At 39.8% G+C, this 21,603-nt stretch overlaps 1 protein-coding gene across 1 annotated transcript in view; it reads right to left on the reverse strand.

Moving 5' to 3' along the window:
- Nucleotides 1–2,708: 2,708 nt before the first annotated feature.
- LOC111873537 (gastrula zinc finger protein XlCGF8.2DB-like) overlaps nt 2,709–21,603 on the reverse strand; it is a 28,727-nt gene continuing 9,832 nt past the window's right edge. The window contains exons 2-3 of the mRNA XM_023868330.2: nt 13,666–13,808; nt 2,709–3,967 (exon numbers count right to left, since the gene is read on the reverse strand). Coding sequence (XP_023724098.1) covers nt 3,023–3,967; nt 13,666–13,788 — 1,068 coding nt within the window. The 5' untranslated portion in view covers nt 13,789–13,808 and the 3' untranslated portion in view covers nt 2,709–3,022. The remainder of the gene's footprint in view (nt 3,968–13,665; nt 13,809–21,603) is intronic.

The raw sequence follows: 21,603 nt of genomic DNA on the forward strand, positions 1-21,603 counted from the left end.
CACAACCCAGCCAAGCATCGATCACAGGTACATGTCACTAAGACAAGAATTCACTGCCAGTTAACCCACACTGAATCCACAAGAAATGCTGCCTGAAACACTCTCTCCGAAATCACTCAGTAGCTCAGTAACACACAGACTCAGAACACATTCAATCAATGATCAATCAATCACAAATCAATCACTGAATAATCTTCACTCCCAATGAATCTCCCTTTCCTCTCAAGCCAGATCAGGGGAGATGAAGGTAAAGTTTTGACTCCAATAAAATAGTGAGAACAATTTCCCCGGGAACTTCAAGGCAGAAAACTAGGAGGGGCTTGTTGAGGAATTTCTCAATTCATCAAAGTGAAAAACGCAAAATGTATTTAAACATAAATTTTATATTTACTAATACCTTAAATTTTTTCCAAATTACCTTGAGCGTTACAATGAATATTGGAACGCTTTCATCAAGGAATACCAAGGAAAGAGAAGGCTCCAAGGGAAAGCGTAACCCCAGTATGTTGGCCGGTTTTTCTTGGACATCTGTTAAGGGGCACCACAGGTGGGAAATACTGTACAAGTTTTGTCATGAGGATCTGCTTTTCAGATGAGTTCAACATACTACTCCCAATTCGATGTCTTTTCTTCTTGAAACAGGTTGGAAATTTATTTTCGAATCACTAAAATCTATGAATGATTGGACAGTTTTCAGGTCATTCTGAAATTCACCATTAAAAGCACCTATGATAGAACAGTTGTCGTACGTGTGACAAAATAATTCCTTCTTGCCTTTGAACCAATGAACACAGTCATTCTATATGTTGATATTAATGTCCTTACTACTTTATCAAAAGGTGATGCCAATAACTCAGGTGAGTGAGTGTCGTATGGTTGGATTACAGTGGATAATGGACTGGGTACGAGCCGAGAGAAAGTTTTCGCGGCCTAATTAAATGCAATCTTCTGGGATTTGTTTCGAGGGATTCAGAAAGAAAATGGAAAGCATCAGCCAGTACATTCAGTCTCTCAGCCAAGAGTAGAATGGTCACCATCAGAACAGAAATTGGACACGTTTCAGTTTGAGGCAACTTCTTGGGTTAGAATCTAACGTCTTGGGGAATATCCTATGGTGAGGGGAACTAGAGATGTCCCTGGTGTTAACTAGAAATCATGTTGGGCCTTAGACGTATTATTAGGCTTGCTTGAGGACGTGGGGGTATATTCCCCAACGATTTCTTGACCTGGGGATTGTATGGAGGAAAACACTCGGATTCGCAACACGAAACTTGAAACATGTGGAAAGAACCCTGTCCCCCTGGAAAGGAGGGTGGACAGGCCCTAGGTTCGATCTGGATACTATGATGTAGAGAAAAATTTCTCTACACCCTTCCAGACCGTAACATACACACACACAATATCATATTAAATCTTTGCTATGCTGAGGAGACGCCATTAAGTTCTGTCAGGAAACCACTGACCAAAACATCTGTGGAATTCGTTCGTATAAGAAGTATGTACAAATAAATAAGATGGACGATAAAAGTGTGGACATTAAAATAACAGTGAAACTTCAATGATGTGGACCGAAGATTTTAAAAATTTTAAATTAAATCCTGACAACAACTTCATGACAATGAACATAAAATTTTGATATGTGAATATTTGTATAAGAGAACAAATTAAAATTTAAAAAGTTTAATTTAACTTAGAAAAAATAGCAGTTGACAAGAGCATGTTACTAAATCTAATCTTAGTGAAACAATTCGTGAGGATAAAAAAGAAATGCAAATTGCCTAATTCTTTTTCACAAAGACCAACGTTCATTCTTTGTAATAAGAGGTTTCGTCGCTGTAGAATAAAATATTTGAAAACAAGACATCAGTTCATACACAGACAGAGGGGTCCAGAAAATGTACTCTCTTTGATAGTCAATATCTTTGGAACAAAATGACATGTAGTTACAAATCTTGTGCAGAGAGAGAGTCATTGTATGTGTTCGAAGTGACCACCATCAGCGGCTAAACAGCGTCGATGTCCCCGAACTGCTGAGCGAACTACGGCTGTCAGTGTGTCCGGTGTGATGGCTGCACATGACGCTTCAATGGTTTCTTGTAGCGCGTTCAGTGTAGCTGGCTTTTATCGATAAACTTCACCTTTCAAGGTTCCCCATAGCTAGAAGTCGTGAGGTGTTAGGTCTGGAGACAGTGGTGGGTACTCAATAGCAGCTCTTTGACCTATCCATCCTCCAGGTAGAGTGCCATCCAAGTACGCCCTGACATCTTGATGTTAGTGAGGTGGAGCACCATCTTGTTGCAGGTAAACTCTCTCATCTCCAAACAGCTGTTGAATGGCAGAGAAAATCAATGTCTTAAGCATATCGAGATACACATGACCAGTTACGGTACTTTCAAAGGAGGACCAATCAAACCGCGCGATGACAGACCACACCACACATTAACACTCGGTAGATTCACTTCCTTGCCACGTGAACGTGTGAATTTACAGGAGCCCAATACACACATCGTGGCGGTTAACAGTACCCGTTCATTCTGAAATGCGCCTCGTCCAATACTACTTCAATACAGCCTTGCGTTGTTCAAAGAACAACTTTTCAGCCATTGTTGCTGCTGTCTTCTGCTCGCAGCGTGCACGCAGCTCAACACTCACGTGACTCATGTGACCTTCGCCATCTGTTGAGAAAACATTACACTACACTACCGCACAAGAATTGTAACTACATGTCATTTTGTTCCAAAGATATTGACTATCAAGGAGTGAGTACATTTTTTTTTTGGACCTCCTGTGTATGATTATAAAACTTTAAACTTCAGGCTACATCTATTGACTCTGACTGCCGAATAATTGAATGCTTTCTTGGACACATTATGAGAATATGACATTTTCATATGTCTTCTGTGATGCAGGGTTATATTTCTGTTTAAAAAACATAGTTTAAAAAAGATCGTTCTGCTTTGTGTAGTCTCAGATGTGGGTATAGGCGAGAACGCTGAGTGAACCTTTCCTTACACACTTCGCATTACAAACGTCGCTCTCCAGTGTGTACAGTGAGATGTTTTTGTAGGTGAGAGTGCCGAGTGAACCTTTTCTTACACACTTCACACGAAAAAGGCCTTTCTCCAGTGTGAATAGTGAGATGCCTGCATAGGTGTGAGCTCTGAGTGAACCTTTTCTTACACACTTTGCATGAAAACCGTCGTTCACCAGTGTGGACTGTGAGATGCATATGTAGGTAATCACGCCGAGCGAACCTTCTCTTACACACTTCGCACACAAAAGGTTTTTCTCCAGTGTGTGATTTGAGATGCATCTTTAGGGTAGAGCGGCGAGTGAACCTTTTCTTACACAATTCGCAATGAAAAGGTCGTTCACCACTGTGTACTCTCAGATGAGCAATCAGGTTCGCGTGATGACGGAAATTTTTCTTACACACTTTGCACACGAAAGGTCGTTCTCCACTGTGTATTCTGAGATGAGTGAGTAGGTAATGGTGATGACTGAACATTTTCCCACACACATTGCACATAAAAGGTCGTTCTCCAGCGTGTATTCTCAGATGACTGAGTAGGTTTCTGCGATGACTGAACATTTTCTTACAGAATTCGCATGAAAAACGTCGTTCTCCAGTGTGTACTCTGATATGAGCATCTAGATCACAGTGATCAGTGAAGCTCTTATTGCATATATTGCATGAAAAAGCCCCTTCATGACAACTAAATCGTTGCAATGGACTGCTCTTATCACTGAACGATTTCACACACTTTTCACAAAGAGACATTTTTTCTCCGTTACTTACATATGTGTGTCCCGATCGATTATTACAACAAGAGAATGATTTCTTACAAATCCTGCACGAATTAATGTTCTCTTCACTGTTTAACTCTGAGAGTTCAGCACGGTGTTCACCAAGAAGTTCCCCGATGCAATGTGTTTCTGCAGTACTAGTTGCATTTAATCCAACATTCTGAAAGGAAAAGAAACACCATCAGCGAATTTGCAATATTACAATTATCACCTTAATGTGTACTGTTACACCACAAGGAAGCGAGAATACTAACATGGGCCAGACTGTTGCAATGGAAATATTGCATCAGACATAGGATGCCCACTTGCCTATCTATGGAACCTAGAGTCCTTTGTTTTTGGGCCTAGGCCGCGTTTTCGGTTTCTTAATCATATACACTGTCGGAAGTACTCCTTGGATGGGAATCAGTCTATCACAAGGCCACACACACACACACACACACACACACGCACACACGCACGCGCGCGCACACACACACACCTTGTGTGGGCATCGAACTCATGAAGGCAGTGTTTGCGAAAACAAAGACATTTCATGGCTTATATCAGGCAGCCACTAGGACCATCACATAGGACACTACACAGCTGAAATAACCTGGACACCTGAACCAGGCCACACAAAAATGCGAACATATTGCGAGTGTTGTCACTTGATAGGAAAGTTCATTAAAACGGGCACCGATTTAGTGTATAGGTATATGGAATTATCTCTGAATGATATTGATTTCCATCAGGAGAATTTTGGGAACCCAAATGTATGAAGAAAAGTTCCTTAATGTAGAATCAGTAGGTTGTGCTGTATGAAAAGGTATTATGAAATACATAATTAAATCTACACATACTTAGGAACAGTGGACTATTGTCTTATGTGTTATAGCATGAAGAATGATGGCAAGAGATTTATAAGTTACATGTGTACTTCGGTGTGATACACAACGCAATGCATTCTTCCCATATAATCTTCCCGGCTTACATGTGCTAGCAGGTAGTATACAGCATCAGGGAATTATGTTTTTCCATCTATTCAACTGCTTACAGAATCACATTGTTTACAGGAAAGCACAAGTTGTTAGAGCTGACATTATTGTAATTGTATTATATAGTTTAGTCAAAAACATATATAGTGATGTGTTTGTTTTTTGTTTTAATACTTAGAAAATGCTGAATGATATTTTCTTAGGTTCAGATCGTAATCAGTGATTTCCCTATCTAATATTTGAGCACTAGTATTGTGCAGTGGATTTCTTTCATATAAACTATATGTATAAGCTTCAAATATGACGAAAAACATAATAAAGTTAATAATGGGAACATTTAAAAAGATATTTCGGAACTGCTGCAAATTGTAAGAGTCAATGAAGATAATTGTGATATCATGCACTTGAGAGCGTTCTGAAATGTCAATATTTCGGAAAAAAATTAATTTACACCCATTATAAATGTCGCAATATATTCCTGGTTTCATAGATTACGTAGAGAATTTAACAGAAAAATAAATGCAACAGTTTATCATGTGAGAAAATTCGGAAATAAAATATCCCTATAATGCTTTCATACGATATCAGATATTCAATCATAAGATATTGCTGAATGCCAAACAGTGCTCAGCTGGGCATAACGATGTGCAGTAGTCATTTGCGCACACCTATCATAATGAACATTCACAACCTAACAGCGTAAATTACGGAGCTTCGCCCCCTCCAATGTACAGATGGATGCGCAGTAGCCTACTGCGCACACCTAACCTAACCTAAGATCAGCGAATGGTACCCCTGAATTACAGATGGATGCGCAGTAGTCTGCTGCGAAACCTAACCTATCCAAACCTTACCCATCTCAACCTAACCTAACATCTGCGAATGGTACCCATGAGTTACAGGTGGATGCGAACACCTAAGGGTGACGTCATTTACGAAGCTGCTAGTTAACGGATCGTAATATTAGACTTTCGTAACATGGAATATAAATCGAAATATGACTGGATAGGAAGTAGAATAATATTATACACGAAAATGGGTAAACTTTAGCGTGAAAAATTACCGTCCTGTAATTGAACTGATAATGGAATGTTTTTGTTTCAGTCATGTTAAGAGGTTGGCTGCCCTGTCACTGTGACCTAAATATCCGGTGTACAAATTTAAGGTACGTTTCTTTCCTGGTATAAAGAGGTGTTTATAAATAATAAGAGGATGTTATGTGTGTATGCTTATGTACATATGTACAAGTTCTGATTAATTATCTACTTGAAAGTATATCTTAAAAGATTCAGTGAGGTAGTTGATGGTAGGATTTAATGTTTGTGTTATCCTGGACCGAGTAATGGCGAGTGCACGAAATTTTACAAACATGTGTTTCCTCTGTTCCACAATGAAATCGAAGTGTTTTCCCTGTGAACCATGAAACTGAAGTTTGTGTGTGAAGGAAGAATACACCATAACGTACATTTATTGATTTAACGAAAGTAAGTGCATATAAAAATACTGCGTGTGTAGTGATTTGCACAAAATTTGTTTTAGTGGTTATATGGATAGAGTGAATTAAATTTTATGAGTGCATATTTGGTATGACAGAAAACTGGGTGTAGTTTTGGTATGCAGCCTCTGAATATTACACATGTGAGTAGGTTATTGGTCAGAATGATATACTCATTTTTGCATTTGTATAAGTACGGGCCATTCCATGTAAAATCAACCACAGAGGTCACTCACCATAAAAAAAAAAATCAGAATTTGTACACTTCTACACATTTTCACGCCTCAAAAATATTTTAAAAAAATTGTAATCCGCTCGGTTCTCCAGGTACAGCCGTTTTTATAATGCGAAAAAACGCGTTTTCGGCTCAAATGGAGGTTTGCGTTATCTTCTGTATCTCGATAACTATTGAAGCTAGAGACTCCAGTAAGAAACCAATTTGTTCCTCATGATACGGACAGCAAATCATATCATTACAAGGTTTTACCCAACTCACTTCCTCTAGGTGTAATTAAGCTTGAAATTTACCTATCGATTTTGGGAAAAACGCTATTTTTGACCTTCAGAAACCAATGGGAGGGGGAAAGTATCAGATCTGTGGGTTCTACCTTTTGTTTTCTCCTACATGAAGAATGTAATCACCCCGTACCTATTTTCCAAAATTTTCCAGGAGCTTCCAAACTTTGCTCTGGACCCAAAATCGGCCATTTTTAACGTCTCACATCTCCGGTGGGGAAGCTCCGAAAAATTTTAAATTAATAACAAATAATGCTCTGTTCCAGAGTAACATGGAGTTAAAATTATAAATTTGATATTGAACTAATAGCGAAGTTTCTATAATGCGAAAAAACGCGTTTTTGCCTGAAATGGAGGTCTGCGTTATCTCCCATATCTCGATAACGATTGAAGCTAGAGACTCCAATTAGAAACCAATTTGTTCCTCATGATATGGACTATAAATCATATCCTTACAAGGTTTCACTCAACTCACTTCCTCCAGGTATAATTAAGCTCGAAACTTACCTATCGATTTTGGGAAGAAGGCTATTTTTCACCTTCAAAAACCAATGTAAGGGTGANGTTTGTTCCCCATGATATGGACTATAAATCATATCCTTACAAGGTTTCACTCAACTCACTTCCTCCAGGTATAATTAAGCTCGAAACTTACCCATCGATTTTGGGAAATACGCTATTTTCACCTTCAAAAACCAATGGGAGGGGGAAAGTATCAGATCTGTGGTTTCTACCCTTTGTTTTCTCCTACATGAAGAATATAATCACTAGTTTTGAACACCGTACCTATTTTCCAGAATTTTCCAAACTTTGCTCTGGGCCCAAAATCGGCCATTTTTAACATCTCATATCTCCGGTGGAGAAGCTCCGAAAATTTTGAAATTCATAGCAAATAATGCACTATTCTAGAGTAACTTGTAGTTAAAATTACAACTTTTATATTTAACTACTAGCGAAGTTGTAGGCACCTTAAAAAAAACTCAACAATTGGCTTACCTGCATCCAATGGTATTAGTTCTTTGTGTACTCCGATGCATATTTTCCGGTTTGTTTGAAAGTACACGTAGTTCAGTAAAAGTGTCCACTATCACGATGTCTTCGAAATCATCGGACTTGGATGTTTTATAACACCTGACCGTGTTTTCCTTCAGATGGACGATCCGGTGTTTTTCTCCTGTGTGGAGCACAGTTTTGCACTTTTGGAACATACTTTTAGAATGATTTAATTTCTTGCAACTTCCTCTTTTGGCACAAAAAGTAAACTATTCCTGGGATATTTTCTGTGCAGAATATTTACAGTTCTAGCAGGCACATGATTTGATTAAAATCAGTTCTTTGAAGACTGGCTTTCACTGCTTGCCTCTTCGTGGTGCTGCCAATACCGTCACAGGCATTCTTCCCGTGCGAGGTGGCAAAGAAGTTCCATTCTGCTTCAAGTCCGAAGTCTTCACAGTGATAATATAAATTGGAAAGATTCTTTTTGTTTTTATATTGGCTTCCAGCGCCATCACTGAAATAAATAACTTTCCTGACTGAAGACACATTTTCTTTTATATCGGCGATAAGAAATTTTTGGAACACACAAACTGTGGCTCTATCGTCCTTTACATGATCACTGATTATACACAAGCTTGGGCATTTTCTTATAGTGTCCGCCTTGTAGTAATACACAAAAGGGTGATGTGTAGCCCAATGGAAACTTTGAATCTCGCCTTGAACGGGTAACAAACAATTTTCTGCAAAATCTGTAAAATTTAAAATGGCTGTACCGGGGGAACCGAGCGGATTACAATTTTTTAAAAAATATTTTTGAGGTGTGAAAATATGTAGAAATAAGTGTAAAAATTTTGAATTTTTTTTTTAAATGTGGTGAGTGACCTCTCTGGATGATTTCACATGGAATGACCCATACTTGTAAGAAGAGGGCAAAAAACGAAATTTCTAGTTCCCTTTGAAGAAGTTATTTTTTCAATTTATATCTCATTTCTGTGTGACAGTGTGTAGTGGGTATAATGTATGATGTATGTTGTTTTGGTCACAATAATGTCGAGTGTAAAGAGAAGTTTAAATTCTCTAGTGTGACGTTATATTTTTGTCAGTGACATATACAGTGATGTGTAGTGAGGTTTTGTAGTGTTTTCAAGAATATTAAGATTTGCATTCCCCCTCAAGGGATTCAAAAGTTTCCCCTTTTATGTATATATCTTGTTTGAATTAAGAATTCTTGCTTATAACAAGGTGGTATGCTAATTGAAACACATGTTGTCATTGGTGTTATAGCATGAAGAACAATGGCAAGAGATGTGTAAGTTACATGTGTACTTCGGTGTGAAAGACAACGGAATGCATTCTTGCCATATTATCTTCCCGGCTTACATGTGCTAGCAGGTAGTAGTATACAGCATCAGGGAATTATGTTTTTCCATCTATTCAACTGCTTACAGAATCACATTGTTTACAGGAAAGCATGAGTTGTTAGAGCCGACATTATTGTAATTGTATTATATAGTTTAGTCAGAAACATATATAGTGATGTGTTCGTTTTTTATTTTAATACTTAGAAAATGCTGAATGATATTTTCTTAGGTTCAGATCATAATCAGTGATTTCCCTATCTAATATCTGAGCACTAGTATTGTGCAGTGGATTTCTTTCATATAAACTATGTATAAGCTTCAAATATGACGAAAAACATAATAAAGTTAATAATGGGAACATTTAAAAAGATAATATTTTGGGAACTGCTGGAAATTGTAAGAGTCAATGAAGATAAATGTGATATCATGTACTTGAGAGCGTTCTGAAATGTCAATATTTCGGAAAAAAATGAATTAATGACCATTATAAATATCGTAATATATTCCTCGTTTCATAGAATATGTAGTGTGTTTAACAGAAAAATAAATGCAACAGTTTATCATGTGAGAAAATTCGGGAATAAAATATCCTGTATAAATATACGTGTATAATGATTTCTTATGCTATCAGAGACATTCAATCGTAAGATACTGCCGAATGCCAAAGATTGCTCAACAGAGCATAACTATGCGCAGTAGTCATTGCACACACCTGTCATAATGTACATTCACAACCTAATATTAGCGTAAATACCGAGCTTCGCCTCCTCCAAGGTACAGATGGACGCGCAGTACTCTACTGCGCAAACCTAACCTAAGATCAGCGAATGGTACCCCTGAATTACAGATGGATGCACAGTTCTTCATTGCGCACACCTAAGGGTGACGTCATTTATGAAGCTGCTACTTAACGTATTGTAACATGGAATATAAATCGAAATATGACGTTATGTATAAAATTGAGCATGTTGACTCTTTTTCCACCCATAATATCAATCTATGCTCTTATATTCCGAGGTTATATTGCTATGAGATAGCTTAGATTATGTAGAAAACGCCACTCCCACCTCACAAGTTTGTGCATCCCCCATGGTTATACAAACGATTACTGAATATGTCATATTATTGCATTATGCTGCCGTCCAATGGCATAACGTTATGAAGAATAGTCTTTATTATCAGTGAAATCGTTCCCTTCTTTTTCATGGATGGATACCCGACCAACTCAGTGACTGCTTGGCATTTGTTTCGTCCGATTTTCCCTTCCTCGATAGGAAGTAGAATAATATTATACAGGAAAATGGGTAAACTTTACCGTGAAAAATCACCATCCCGTAATCAAACTGATAATGGAATGTTTCTGTTTCAGTCATGTTAAGCAAACTGTCACATGAACTGTGTTCCTTGCCGTGTAACATGATACCATCAAGTCGTCTACAAGTCAATTACTTCCCTTCATTGCAAACCTTATCGGCTGACTCATTGGTAAAATTCGTATGCACTTCACAGATGAAGGCTCACAGGCCGCTGTAAACTCTTCAAATTACCGAAAAACTTTCCTGTACAATTGGCAGGATACGCTGCATAGGATAGGCATTAAATGAAAATATAATTACATCTACATATACAATGCGTTCAACAGTCGAGGAAACCTGGTAACAACGCACAGCTGTAACTGCTGATAGCAGAATGAGGCATTATAGTTGATAAACGCGCCCCATCAGGTGGTATGATCATGTTACTGCAGTAAATCGAATTAATAGTCAGTCTTCGTTAGAGGTGTCGATAGTCAGTCAACATTTATACTGAAATGAAGTCAACTACTGAAGAGCGTGTGTTCACTGCCAAATGTTGTGCAAGGAAAAACTGACAGAATATGTATCCCTAGAGTTTCGTCGTAAATATCCTGACTCGCCAGTTATCACAAACTCGTGTGTATTCAAGCTTGTTAAAAAGTGATGAGCCACAGGTTCAGTGCACGACATTAGGAACCAATCAAAGAGGACTGTGCTGACTGAATAAAAGGTTCGGGATATTGAGGCACATCTACAGATCACTCAAACATGGATAAGACGTTTAGCACAGGAAACCGGTGTTTCGCTAGGATCTATCACAGCCACAAAATTAAACAAATTTCAATTGTATAAAATAACAGTTGTACATGAGCTGAAAAGGACAGATTATGCAGCAGGAATTCGTTTTTGAAACTTGCTGCTGCAAAATGTGCACGATGGAATCGTAGATCCACAGCTTCTGTTCATGGCTGATGATGCGTGGTTATGTCAGTGCATAAAATGTAAGTACGAGTATGTGGAGCGATGAAAATTCTCACAATATACAAGTGCCATAATGTAGTGAAAAGGTGGGGGTGTGGTGTGCTGTAATTCTGCGGCAAATCACTGGCCCCCTGTTTTTCCACGAAACCGTGAACTTTGACCGCTATGTTACTGATATACTGAATCTGTTCTTCAATCAGCTGGCTGCTGAAGAAAGACAATATGTGTATTTTCACCAAGACGTTACAGCACATATGGATAATGCAACCATGGTCGCAATACAGGAAGTGTTCGAAGATAGAATAATCAGCAGGGATCTGTAGCCTACTATATCCCCAGATCTAAGATTTTGCGATTTTTATCTTAGGGGAAACTGGAATGGAAAATGTACAAGAATAATCCTCGCAGAACTAAAGTTCTGGAGAATGAAATAACATGCCACTTTTTCATAAGCTTGGATACGCACGACTTTGTGGTGAGTTAGGATATTTACGTTGAAACTTTTGGATACATTTTCTGCAAGTTCTTTTCCTTGCAAAAGTTTTGACAATAAATAAACGACGTTGAACGCCCTGTATTTGGGTACAGTGGAATATCGGTTTATGAACGTCTATCAGTTTACCTTATATTGTACTGAAGGTTATCTCATTTGCCTAATAACTTTTTCAGAATTTCATTAAATACCTTATGTAACACTTGCATTTTTAGAGCTGTACATGCCATGTCTGCGAAAATTTCTATGGGTAAGTTCAATTCATTTTTATTAATAATACAGGCTTAAAAACAAAGCATTATGTTGTAAGCTCTCTGAGAGGTTTCAATCAGTGATGAATATTACCATGTAAGATTTGAGGTTACAGCAACAGATACTGTGTATCCTGGAATTTGCAGCCACGTATATTGGTTAATCGTTACAAGAATTTTGACATGTGAGAATTCAACTATGATTAGTTCGTTTAGGGTTTACTAGACTTCAAAGCACAATGCAATTCTGATTGTGCCTAGCTAGGTATTAATTTAAGACAAATTCAGAAGCTACATATGTGATATATTGCACAATAACTGCACTGAGCTCGGTCTTTGAGATAATAACTAATATATAATATATAAAAAACAGCCCTTCATATGACTCGTCTGGACACTTCCGAACCAGTAATCTTCAGTCACAGCCGTGGGTGTGGCAAATCTGACAGTGCTTCCAACTCAGAATTTGGAGAATATGAAGGGGGACCCAAAAATAACCGGAAACGATGTGTTGCGCGCGCATGCTTTGTAGTTACGAGTTGTGCTGCTAGGTGGTGTTAGCTGGGGGTCTCCCGCGACTGTTAGTGAGCTGGCGTCAGTCTGAATTAAGTGGTTTGTCTGTGGTGCTCTGTTGTGTGTGTTCCTGTTTCAACCCTTTGGCGATTAGTGAGATGGCTGACGAGAAGGAACAAAGAGTGTGCGTGAAATTTTGCTTTCTGTTAGGGAAAACTGCACTTCACTCTTCAAGTCGCGGCAAACATTCACGCGGTTTTCTCTTTGGTCATCTCCGAGCAAGCGAGGAACAAATTTTGCAGACACCCGTCTCATGTGCAAACCTTCGGTTAAAATTCGCTGGACCGTGCTCCATGAGATGTTCGTTTCCTCAGAAAGTTGGTCAATGGTCTTTCGACGATCTTCATCAATTTCACGCACACTCTTTGTTCCTTCTGGTCGGCCATCTCACTAATCGCCAAAGGGTTGAAACAGGAACGCACACAACAGAGCACCACAGACAAACCACTTAACTCAGACTGACGCCAGCTCACTAGCAGTCGCGGGAGACCCCCAGCTAACACCACCTAGCAGCACAACTCGTAACTACAAAGCATGCGCGCGCAACAGGTCGTTTCCGGTTATTCTTGGGTCCCCCCTCGTACAAGCAGATAGTGTATGACTGGGATGAAACGTTTTACAAAGTAGCCACCTGCAAGAACTAGACAGCAATGGGGGAGTAATACCAGGCTGGACATTTGGGGAACACATTTTTGGGATGTGTCTCAAAGTGATATGAATGACGTTTCTAAGGGTTTTGAAACCTTTGGTTCTAACATGGAGGTTATTAAGTTTACATGCAAATGAGATGTAGAGAGATCCATCACGTATAGCCTTAATGATGTTACCTGGCACCATAATTTAGATGCAGACAAAAATGACACGAAGAGACCTAATAACATATATATATATATATATCTCCTTCTGATATACACACTTACAGCTTTTGTCTTCAGAACAGCAAATGTGTGTTCAACTCGTTCCAGAATTATTTTGGGGACTCGAGTTGCTAAGGAATGCAACGTACGTCTCAATCTCGCAAGGCGCTCTTCCTCACTTGTCATTCTTCTTCTGTTATTCTGTGCTGAACACACACAAAGGATTAGTCACTGGCATGTCAAAAGGTAAGCATGAAAACCAACCAATCCTAGCTGAGAAATAAAGCGGGAAATTTTCATGTGATATTCAAGTATGTGAATCTGATATTTAATTCCCTTGCAAAAGCAAAATACTGTGACGTAGACGGCGCAACGCTCGTTAAACACCACCCTCCGCGGTGATGTAACAGCATCGGAGCAATTGCCGCTGCTACGGTAACAGGCCAGTCAACACTCTGTCTCCCTCCCCCGTGGGGATGTAGCAGTGGACACCGCGGTTACTACGCAGCAATAAACAACTCTCGGCAGTGTTCCCCAGCAACGCCTGTAAACACGACGTTACACAACAGTGGTGGCTATCATGTAACTGTTTTCTGTGTTGTCAGTGCGGAAGCTACATTACGAGGAGAATTACCAGAGTAACCTTTTTCCAAAGCCTTGGAAGGCAGCAAAGGTTATATAATGTTACCGAAACCTGGTAAGGACCCAAAATTTCAAAATTTACGCCCGATTAGCCTCTTGTCTACAACAGGCAAGCTATTCGAAAAAGTCATTTTGAAAATAGTCCAGAGGCAAATTGAAGAAAAAGGCCTGATTAATGCAAGCCAGTTTGGTTTCCGTGCCCGTCATAGCAAGACACTTCAATGTATGAGGTTTAGGGACCATGTAACTTTAAATTTCAACAATAACATGTCTACAGCTGCCCTATTCTTGGATATTGAAAAAAGCCTTTGATAAAACATGGCAAATTGGCTTGCTATATAAATTATCTACATTACAATTTTCGATAAGTTTAATCAAGCTTATTAGGCCTTTCCTTTCTCAGACAAAATTCAGAGTTTCAGTCGAAGGTGAAATGTCTACACCAACGGAAATACAAGCAGGAGTGCCACAATGTTCTGTTCTCTCCCCCACATGGCACAGTCTATATATAAACGATACGCCCCAAACACCTGGTGTCTATCTAGGTCTCTTTGCTGACGACACCTGTATATATGCGACAGACCGCAAAGAGGGTTATGTTCTCAGAAAGCTGCAGCGAGGTCTCAGTGTTATTGAGACGTGGTGTGATTGCTGGAACATAAAAAGTAATGAGGATAAAACTCAGGCAATCTACTTCTCTCATAGACTTAGGCCCCCTCAGACTCATCTTACATTGAATGGGCAGAATATTCCCTTTGTCAATCATGTAAAATACCTGGACGTAATCTTCGATAAGAGGATTACGTGGAGACTTCACATAGAAATGACTGAAGCCGAGGCCTTCAGAACATTTATTAGAATCTACTCCCTATTCAAAAGTGAGCGTTTAAATGCAAACATTAAACTATCCCCCTATAAGGCACTGATCAGATCAGTAATGACTTATGCTTGTCCCACCTGGGAAATAGCGGCAGACACCTACCTCCTAAAATTGCAGCGCACATTTTCAAAGGTGCACACCAGTCCACAACTTGCACACGGCTTTCAACGTTCCGTATGTATACGATTATATAACAAAATTGTGCAGACGACAAGCAGAAGTCATACAAAATCATGATAATGAACATGTTTGCGATATAGGGCAAAGTGAAGCCAGACACAGAAAATATAAGAGGCTTAAACCTGGCGGTGGTCAAGCTTATGACCGTTCAAATGACTAAGTTTTCATTGTAGCATAAGATCTGTAAGTTAGGCATGATCTGCTCTGTAAGGCCTGTACCGACAGAGGACTTCTGTGTAAAGCAAAAGGAAGACTTTTCGATAACATATTATATGTGTGAAATATACACTTGATAAAAGGTCGAATGTATTCATAAGAGACAGACCCATCTTCTCGTCAGAGAGGATGTTACATAAGGGCTATTACCGCAAGAGTTCAGTTGAAAAAATCTCTGGTCGTGGGCCTCAAGGGGCCTGATGCCAAGACGAACCGATTGGCGGTAAACCGCCAGTCATAAAGTGACTCTGACTCTAAGTAACCAGTCAGTTGCAGTCTAGCATTCGCCGGAGTGAGGTGAAGTCCTGTTATTGAGTTGTATCGAGTGAATGGCAATGACTACAGGAGAAGTATTTGTGATACTGCAGATGGCAGTAGTGGTGTAATTGTGAGAGGGAGTGTTCAATAAATTCGCTAGATCCAAAATGGCGTGAAGTTATTTGTCGCGTGACACACCCAACACGTGACAATAGCATGCTTTGAAATTAATTATGGAATTCGTGTGTGTAATGTTCATATAGATGTTGTCTACTTTTTCAAAACATTTGATTGCATGGCATTACTGCGTGAGCCATGTATAAATTGTAAGAAGTAAAACTGGTCTTGCTGCCTTAAATCTGTGATGAAGCAGTTAAGCAGCTATTCTAGGACATAATTCGTCTTCAATATGACGCAATCTTAAACTTTGAATAAGTCATGCCTACACTTAATTAATTAAGCAATACATGTCTACAGAGTAGACACAGCTCCACCATTCTCGACCTCAGTACAAGATGCAGATTTGTGATCAGCTTCGCGCTCCTTTCGTTTTACACCCAGGAAAAGAGCCGCATTTACCAATTAGAAAGGAGGCTGGGTGGGATCTAGAGCCGTTCTCGACACTGTGGACTACAGTAAAATCTGTTGCATCTGCTAGTAATCAAACTCCCGCAGTCCAGCCCATAGTTATACTGACATATGCGGCTGCTTTAATTAAGAGTATTTTATAAAGTTACGAGGAGCGTTCTGTATATAATGCCTCCTATTTTTTAATGAAAACTACAACAGATACAGAAAGCATAATAACACGGTTAAATAGAGCACGATTTAAGCTATTTACAGTTATTTTTCCACATAATCACCACCATTCGTTATTCACTTTTACCCCCGATGAACAAGAGCCTGTATGCCGTGCTCGTAAAAGTCTGCACCAGCAGAGGCAAACCACTTTCTCACAGCTGCAATTGTCTGGAAAACGTTGCCCACGTAGTCCATAGGCCCAAAGAGATGGAAGTCTGAAGGTGCTAAATCGGGGCTATAAGGTGGATGTGGTAGGACAGTCCAGCCACACTTTCCAATGTGTGCGGTGGTCGCTAAACTGGTATGCGGTCTAGCGTTATCGTGTTGCAAGCGAAAGGTTGTCTGCTTCTCTGGCCTGACTCGGGAAACGGGGGCTTTCAGGTTAGTCAGAGTCGTCTTGTAGCGTTTAGAATTGATAGTCTCACCAGGCTCCAGGAAATCTAACAAAATAACACCCCGCCTATCCCAAAAGACCATGCACATCACTTTCCCTGCTGATGGCTGTCTTGAACTCCTTTTGTCTTGGGGAACCCAGATGTCGCCACTCCATGGACTGTCTTTTGGATTTCGGCTTGTAGTGGTGACACCACGTCTCATCTCCGGTGACGATGCTCTCCAGAAACTCGTCACGTTCAGCCTCAAACTGTGCAACAGGTCCTGATAGACTTCCATTCGATGAGTTTTGTGGTCCTGTGTAAACACCAGCGGGACCCACCTGGAACAAATTTTGCGATAATCCAGCTTCCCCAACATCGATTCCAATGCATTACAGCCGATATTAAGCCGTGCACACAGTTCCCTGGTCGTTATCCACTGATCTGTAGGGATGAGCTATCGAGGCACTGTTCATTGTGAGGAGTGACAGCTGAGCAGGGATGCCCAGGGCATGGTTTGTTGTGCACTTCACTTTCGTCACTGTTGAAACGCACTACCCACCGCCTCACTGTGCTGACATCCACACTGTATCGTCTCTGTACACCTTTAGCAAGCGTCGATGGATGTCAATGGGTGCAATTTGTTCGGCAGTGAGGAATTCAATAACACATCTCTGTTTCATACGCACGTCTATGTCAGACGCCATTTTGGTAGACTGCTCTGCTGTCACTATATGTCGCACGACAACCAAACAAACAGTACATTGGCGGGAAGGTTCAACCTTTACTACAATACCACTAACATCCAGCTCAGATGTTACAGATTAACACACACAAAAAAAGGGAGGCATTATACAGAGTGTCCCAGGAGGAATGTGCCAAACTTCGGGAGGGTGTTCCTTATGTTATAGTATGCCGATATAACCCAAAACACCTATGTCCAAAGTTGAATGGTTACGGAGATAATGGCCCAAAAAAGTGTGGTCCTCTGGCGAGACCACGCATTGTACCAGTCAGCTGGCATGTCTTATCTACGTTTGTCCTTGAGTGTGGTTATGGCAGCTCACGTTAGCCCCATACCAGAACGCGCAGTCAGCAATGTTATGTCAGTGCTTGACATTCATGTGTCATGTATAGTGCTTGGAACTCTTAACGAGAACTTTGACATGGCGTGCGAGTTTTTTGTAGCTCAATTTAATGGCTTCATGTCACTCACAAGTTAGTTTAATGTTACGTACATTATTAACATTATAGAAACCACATATTCCTGCCAGTTTTAATATTGTCGCGTATCCGGCGTATATCGCGACAAATAAATTTTCGATGTATTCGGTGTAGCGAATTTTATTTCACATTCGCACTTACAATCACTCAAATTACAGATTTACGATTACTGCTATCTGCAGTATCACAATTAGTACACTCCAAATGCCAGAATACAACTGACTGGCTGACTCCAACTTGGTAGTCGGCTGGCTGTTACTTTATAACTCGGCGCCTGTCACCGTACAACTGGCTGGTAGCCACATTAGAACTGAACTCGTACCGGCACTGCAGCTCACTTATATAGTCGCAGGATTGCCTGTTACGTTCCACGTCACAGTAGGAAGCAGTTCCGTGTCACCGCGGAGGGGAGTGGCGGGGCGGGGCGNCGGGAGGGGAGCGCTGACTCACCCGCCACGTCACTGCTGGTGTGTGGGGGGGGTCTCGGCTTGGCGCAACATGTCACAATATGTATTTTGTAATCAACAAGTGTGTAACACTGGTCAAAGTTTCACACTTCTCTGGCCATTATCTCCGTAACTGTTCAACTTTGGACATAGGTGTTTTGGGTTATATAGGCATACTTTAACATAAGGAATACCGTCCCGAAGTTTGGCACATTCCTCCTGGGAGACCCTGTATATGGAGCGCCCTCCGTACAAACATATTTGTGTCAGTTTATTTTCATTTTCACTTGCGTTCTCTTTACTCTGCGTGGTAACTTACACTTGCAAGTGATTACTTTGAATCTTGGCCATGAAGAGGTTATGCTGGCTGAGGTTTTTCAGGGTTTTCAATAGTACACCAAGGAAAAGGCATTGCAAATTACCAAACGGTCTCTCACAAACATGTTACATTAAAAGACTAACATAACTGTTTGGAATATTCAGTTACTGAGAGTAAATATTGTTCTAAAGTGTGTTGTATTATAATAATGGCTTATCATATTATATAACTTCAAATTAGGTTTGGATACTCCAATATGCTGTTCCTCAACCGATATGGCACGTTCCACTAGTGGATGTACTGATCCAATGGGTGTGGTCTTGCATGAAGTCTTGAAAATGGTATTTAGTCAGATTAATTTATTTACAGAAACAGTTTTCTGCATTCAGAAAAGCTTTCTTTTCATGAGTGAACCCTTATTTTTACCATATAACACGTATATGTTGTGATTGCCTAAGTATCATTAATCTGGGCTACAGCTAAGAGGACTGTTTTTTACAACTTCTTTGTTAACCGTCACAACACAACAAATATCAAGGTCAGTGCCCAGCTACGGCTCTGCTACATGTTTCGGCTATCAATAGCCATCATCAGGCAAATACAGGGTTAACATATATACTTATTTATTTAAAATTGCGCCACTTGGGTCAATATTTTATGGAACCAAGTGACTATTTCGATGTCTCCACGTACGAAATCCTAAGCTTCATTTGAAGCGCAGGATTGTTGAGGGGATAATTAGAAGGTGAGGCATAATAGATCACTGTGGTCGTGGTGCAAGGGCCAAGAAGGCCCACCCTTTACACATTCATTCATTCATTCATTCATACATTTTATTACACAGGTCTGCAACCAAAAAACTGCATAGAATATTTTTACTGTTTCTTATAGATTTTTACTCACTAAAACCAGAAAAAATAGTAAAAAAATTCCATCATGTCAATTTTTTTTNTGAGCATGTTTGGACATGTTCTGTGGGGCAATAGGAATTATTATAAACAAGCCTGCTGTCAGATTTGATCATGTCTCAACATACTAAATAAGTTCAGGATCTTGGTTGATGTATAAGCCACTCAGTTTACATCCTGCATTCAAATGTGACTGTGCTTGTGTTTTAGCTCTGTATTATGGCTCAAAGAGGTCGTGTTATTTCTCCGGACAACTTTTGTTTTATTTGTGGTGAATACATAGTTAAAAGTCAACAAAGAAACATAAGTAATTTGTGAATAAAGTGTATTTCACTTATTTCAAATTGAAACTTGGGGATCAAGAAAAACCTTGGGCTCCTCACAAGGTGTGCAGAAGGTGCGAGGAAGATCTTCGTTTGTGGTTTAAGGGTAAGAAAAACTCATTTCTTTTTGGCATTCCTGTGATGTGGTGTGAACAGCAAAACCACATGACTGACTGTTATTTCTGTTCAGTAGATGTGAAAGGCTTTAATACAAAAAATAAAAAAATATCTTACCCAAACCTTAATTCAGCTATTTGTCCAGTGCTTCATAGCTCTGAAATACCAGTTCCCCTCCCACCTTCCAGTTTGGATGATATACAGAGTGATTTGGAGGACAGAACTATATTACCACCCCTGGATGAATCCAGCTCAGATTTTTCTGTTAATGAGGGACCCCAACCTTTTTCTCAGAGTGAGCTCAATGGCTTAGTTAGAGATTTAGGCCTTTCTAAAGATGCAGCCGAATTGCTAGGGTCAAGACTAAAAAATAAAAACTTGCTGTCACCTGGAACATCATTCTCGTGGTACAGGTACCAAGAGAAGGAATTCACTCAGTTCTTCTCCAAAGAGGGAAATCTCGTTTTTGTAATGATGTTCAAGGGCTCATGAAATGCTTTGAAATAGAATATGATCCATCTGAGTGGTACATTTTCATTGATTCGTCTAAAACAAGCCTCAAAAGTAGTCTTGCTGCATAATGGAAGAAAACTATAACGATTTGGCTGTGATTCTTGAGAAAGTCAACTGTCAAGAATATCAATGGACGGTTTGTGAGACTTCAAAATATTAACCATGTTGTTGGGCCAACAGGCAGGCTATACAAAACATCCCTGCTTCTTATGCCTGTGGGAGAGTAGAGCCAGAGACCTCCATTGGACAAAAACTGACTGGTCACTTCGAGATGCCTTAATCCCCAGTGAAAAAAACGTAATTAATATGACCTTGGTTCCACCTGAAAAGGTTTTATTACCACCTCTTCATATTAAATTAGGGCTCATGAAGCAGTTCGTAAAATAACTGCTAAAATATGGATAATGTTTCACATATTTGTGTTCCAAGTTCCCAAAACTGTCTGAAGCCAAGTTGAAAGAGGGAGTGTTTACTGGTCCCAACATACGAAAACTGTTAACCGATCCCCTCTTTTCAGAAACAATGGGAGAAAACAAAAAGAAGCATGGGACTCCTTCAAAGACATAGTGCACAAGTTTTTGGGGAACACTAAAGACCCTCTCTACAAAACCAATGTACAACGCATGTTGGCTGCATATAAAGCTCAAGGTTGCAGGATGAGCTTAAAAGTTCATTTCTTACACTCCCATGTCGACTATTTTCCCCAAAACTTGGGAGCCTATAGTGAAGAGCAGGGTGAACGATTTCATGAGGATGTCCATGATATCAAAAGACGCTACCAAGGAAGATGGAATGCGAAT

Source organism: Cryptotermes secundus, unplaced genomic scaffold (assembly GCF_002891405.2).
Source record: "Cryptotermes secundus unplaced genomic scaffold, Csec_1.0 scaffold2320, whole genome shotgun sequence".
NCBI lineage: Eukaryota > Metazoa > Arthropoda > Insecta > Blattodea > Kalotermitidae > Cryptotermes > Cryptotermes secundus.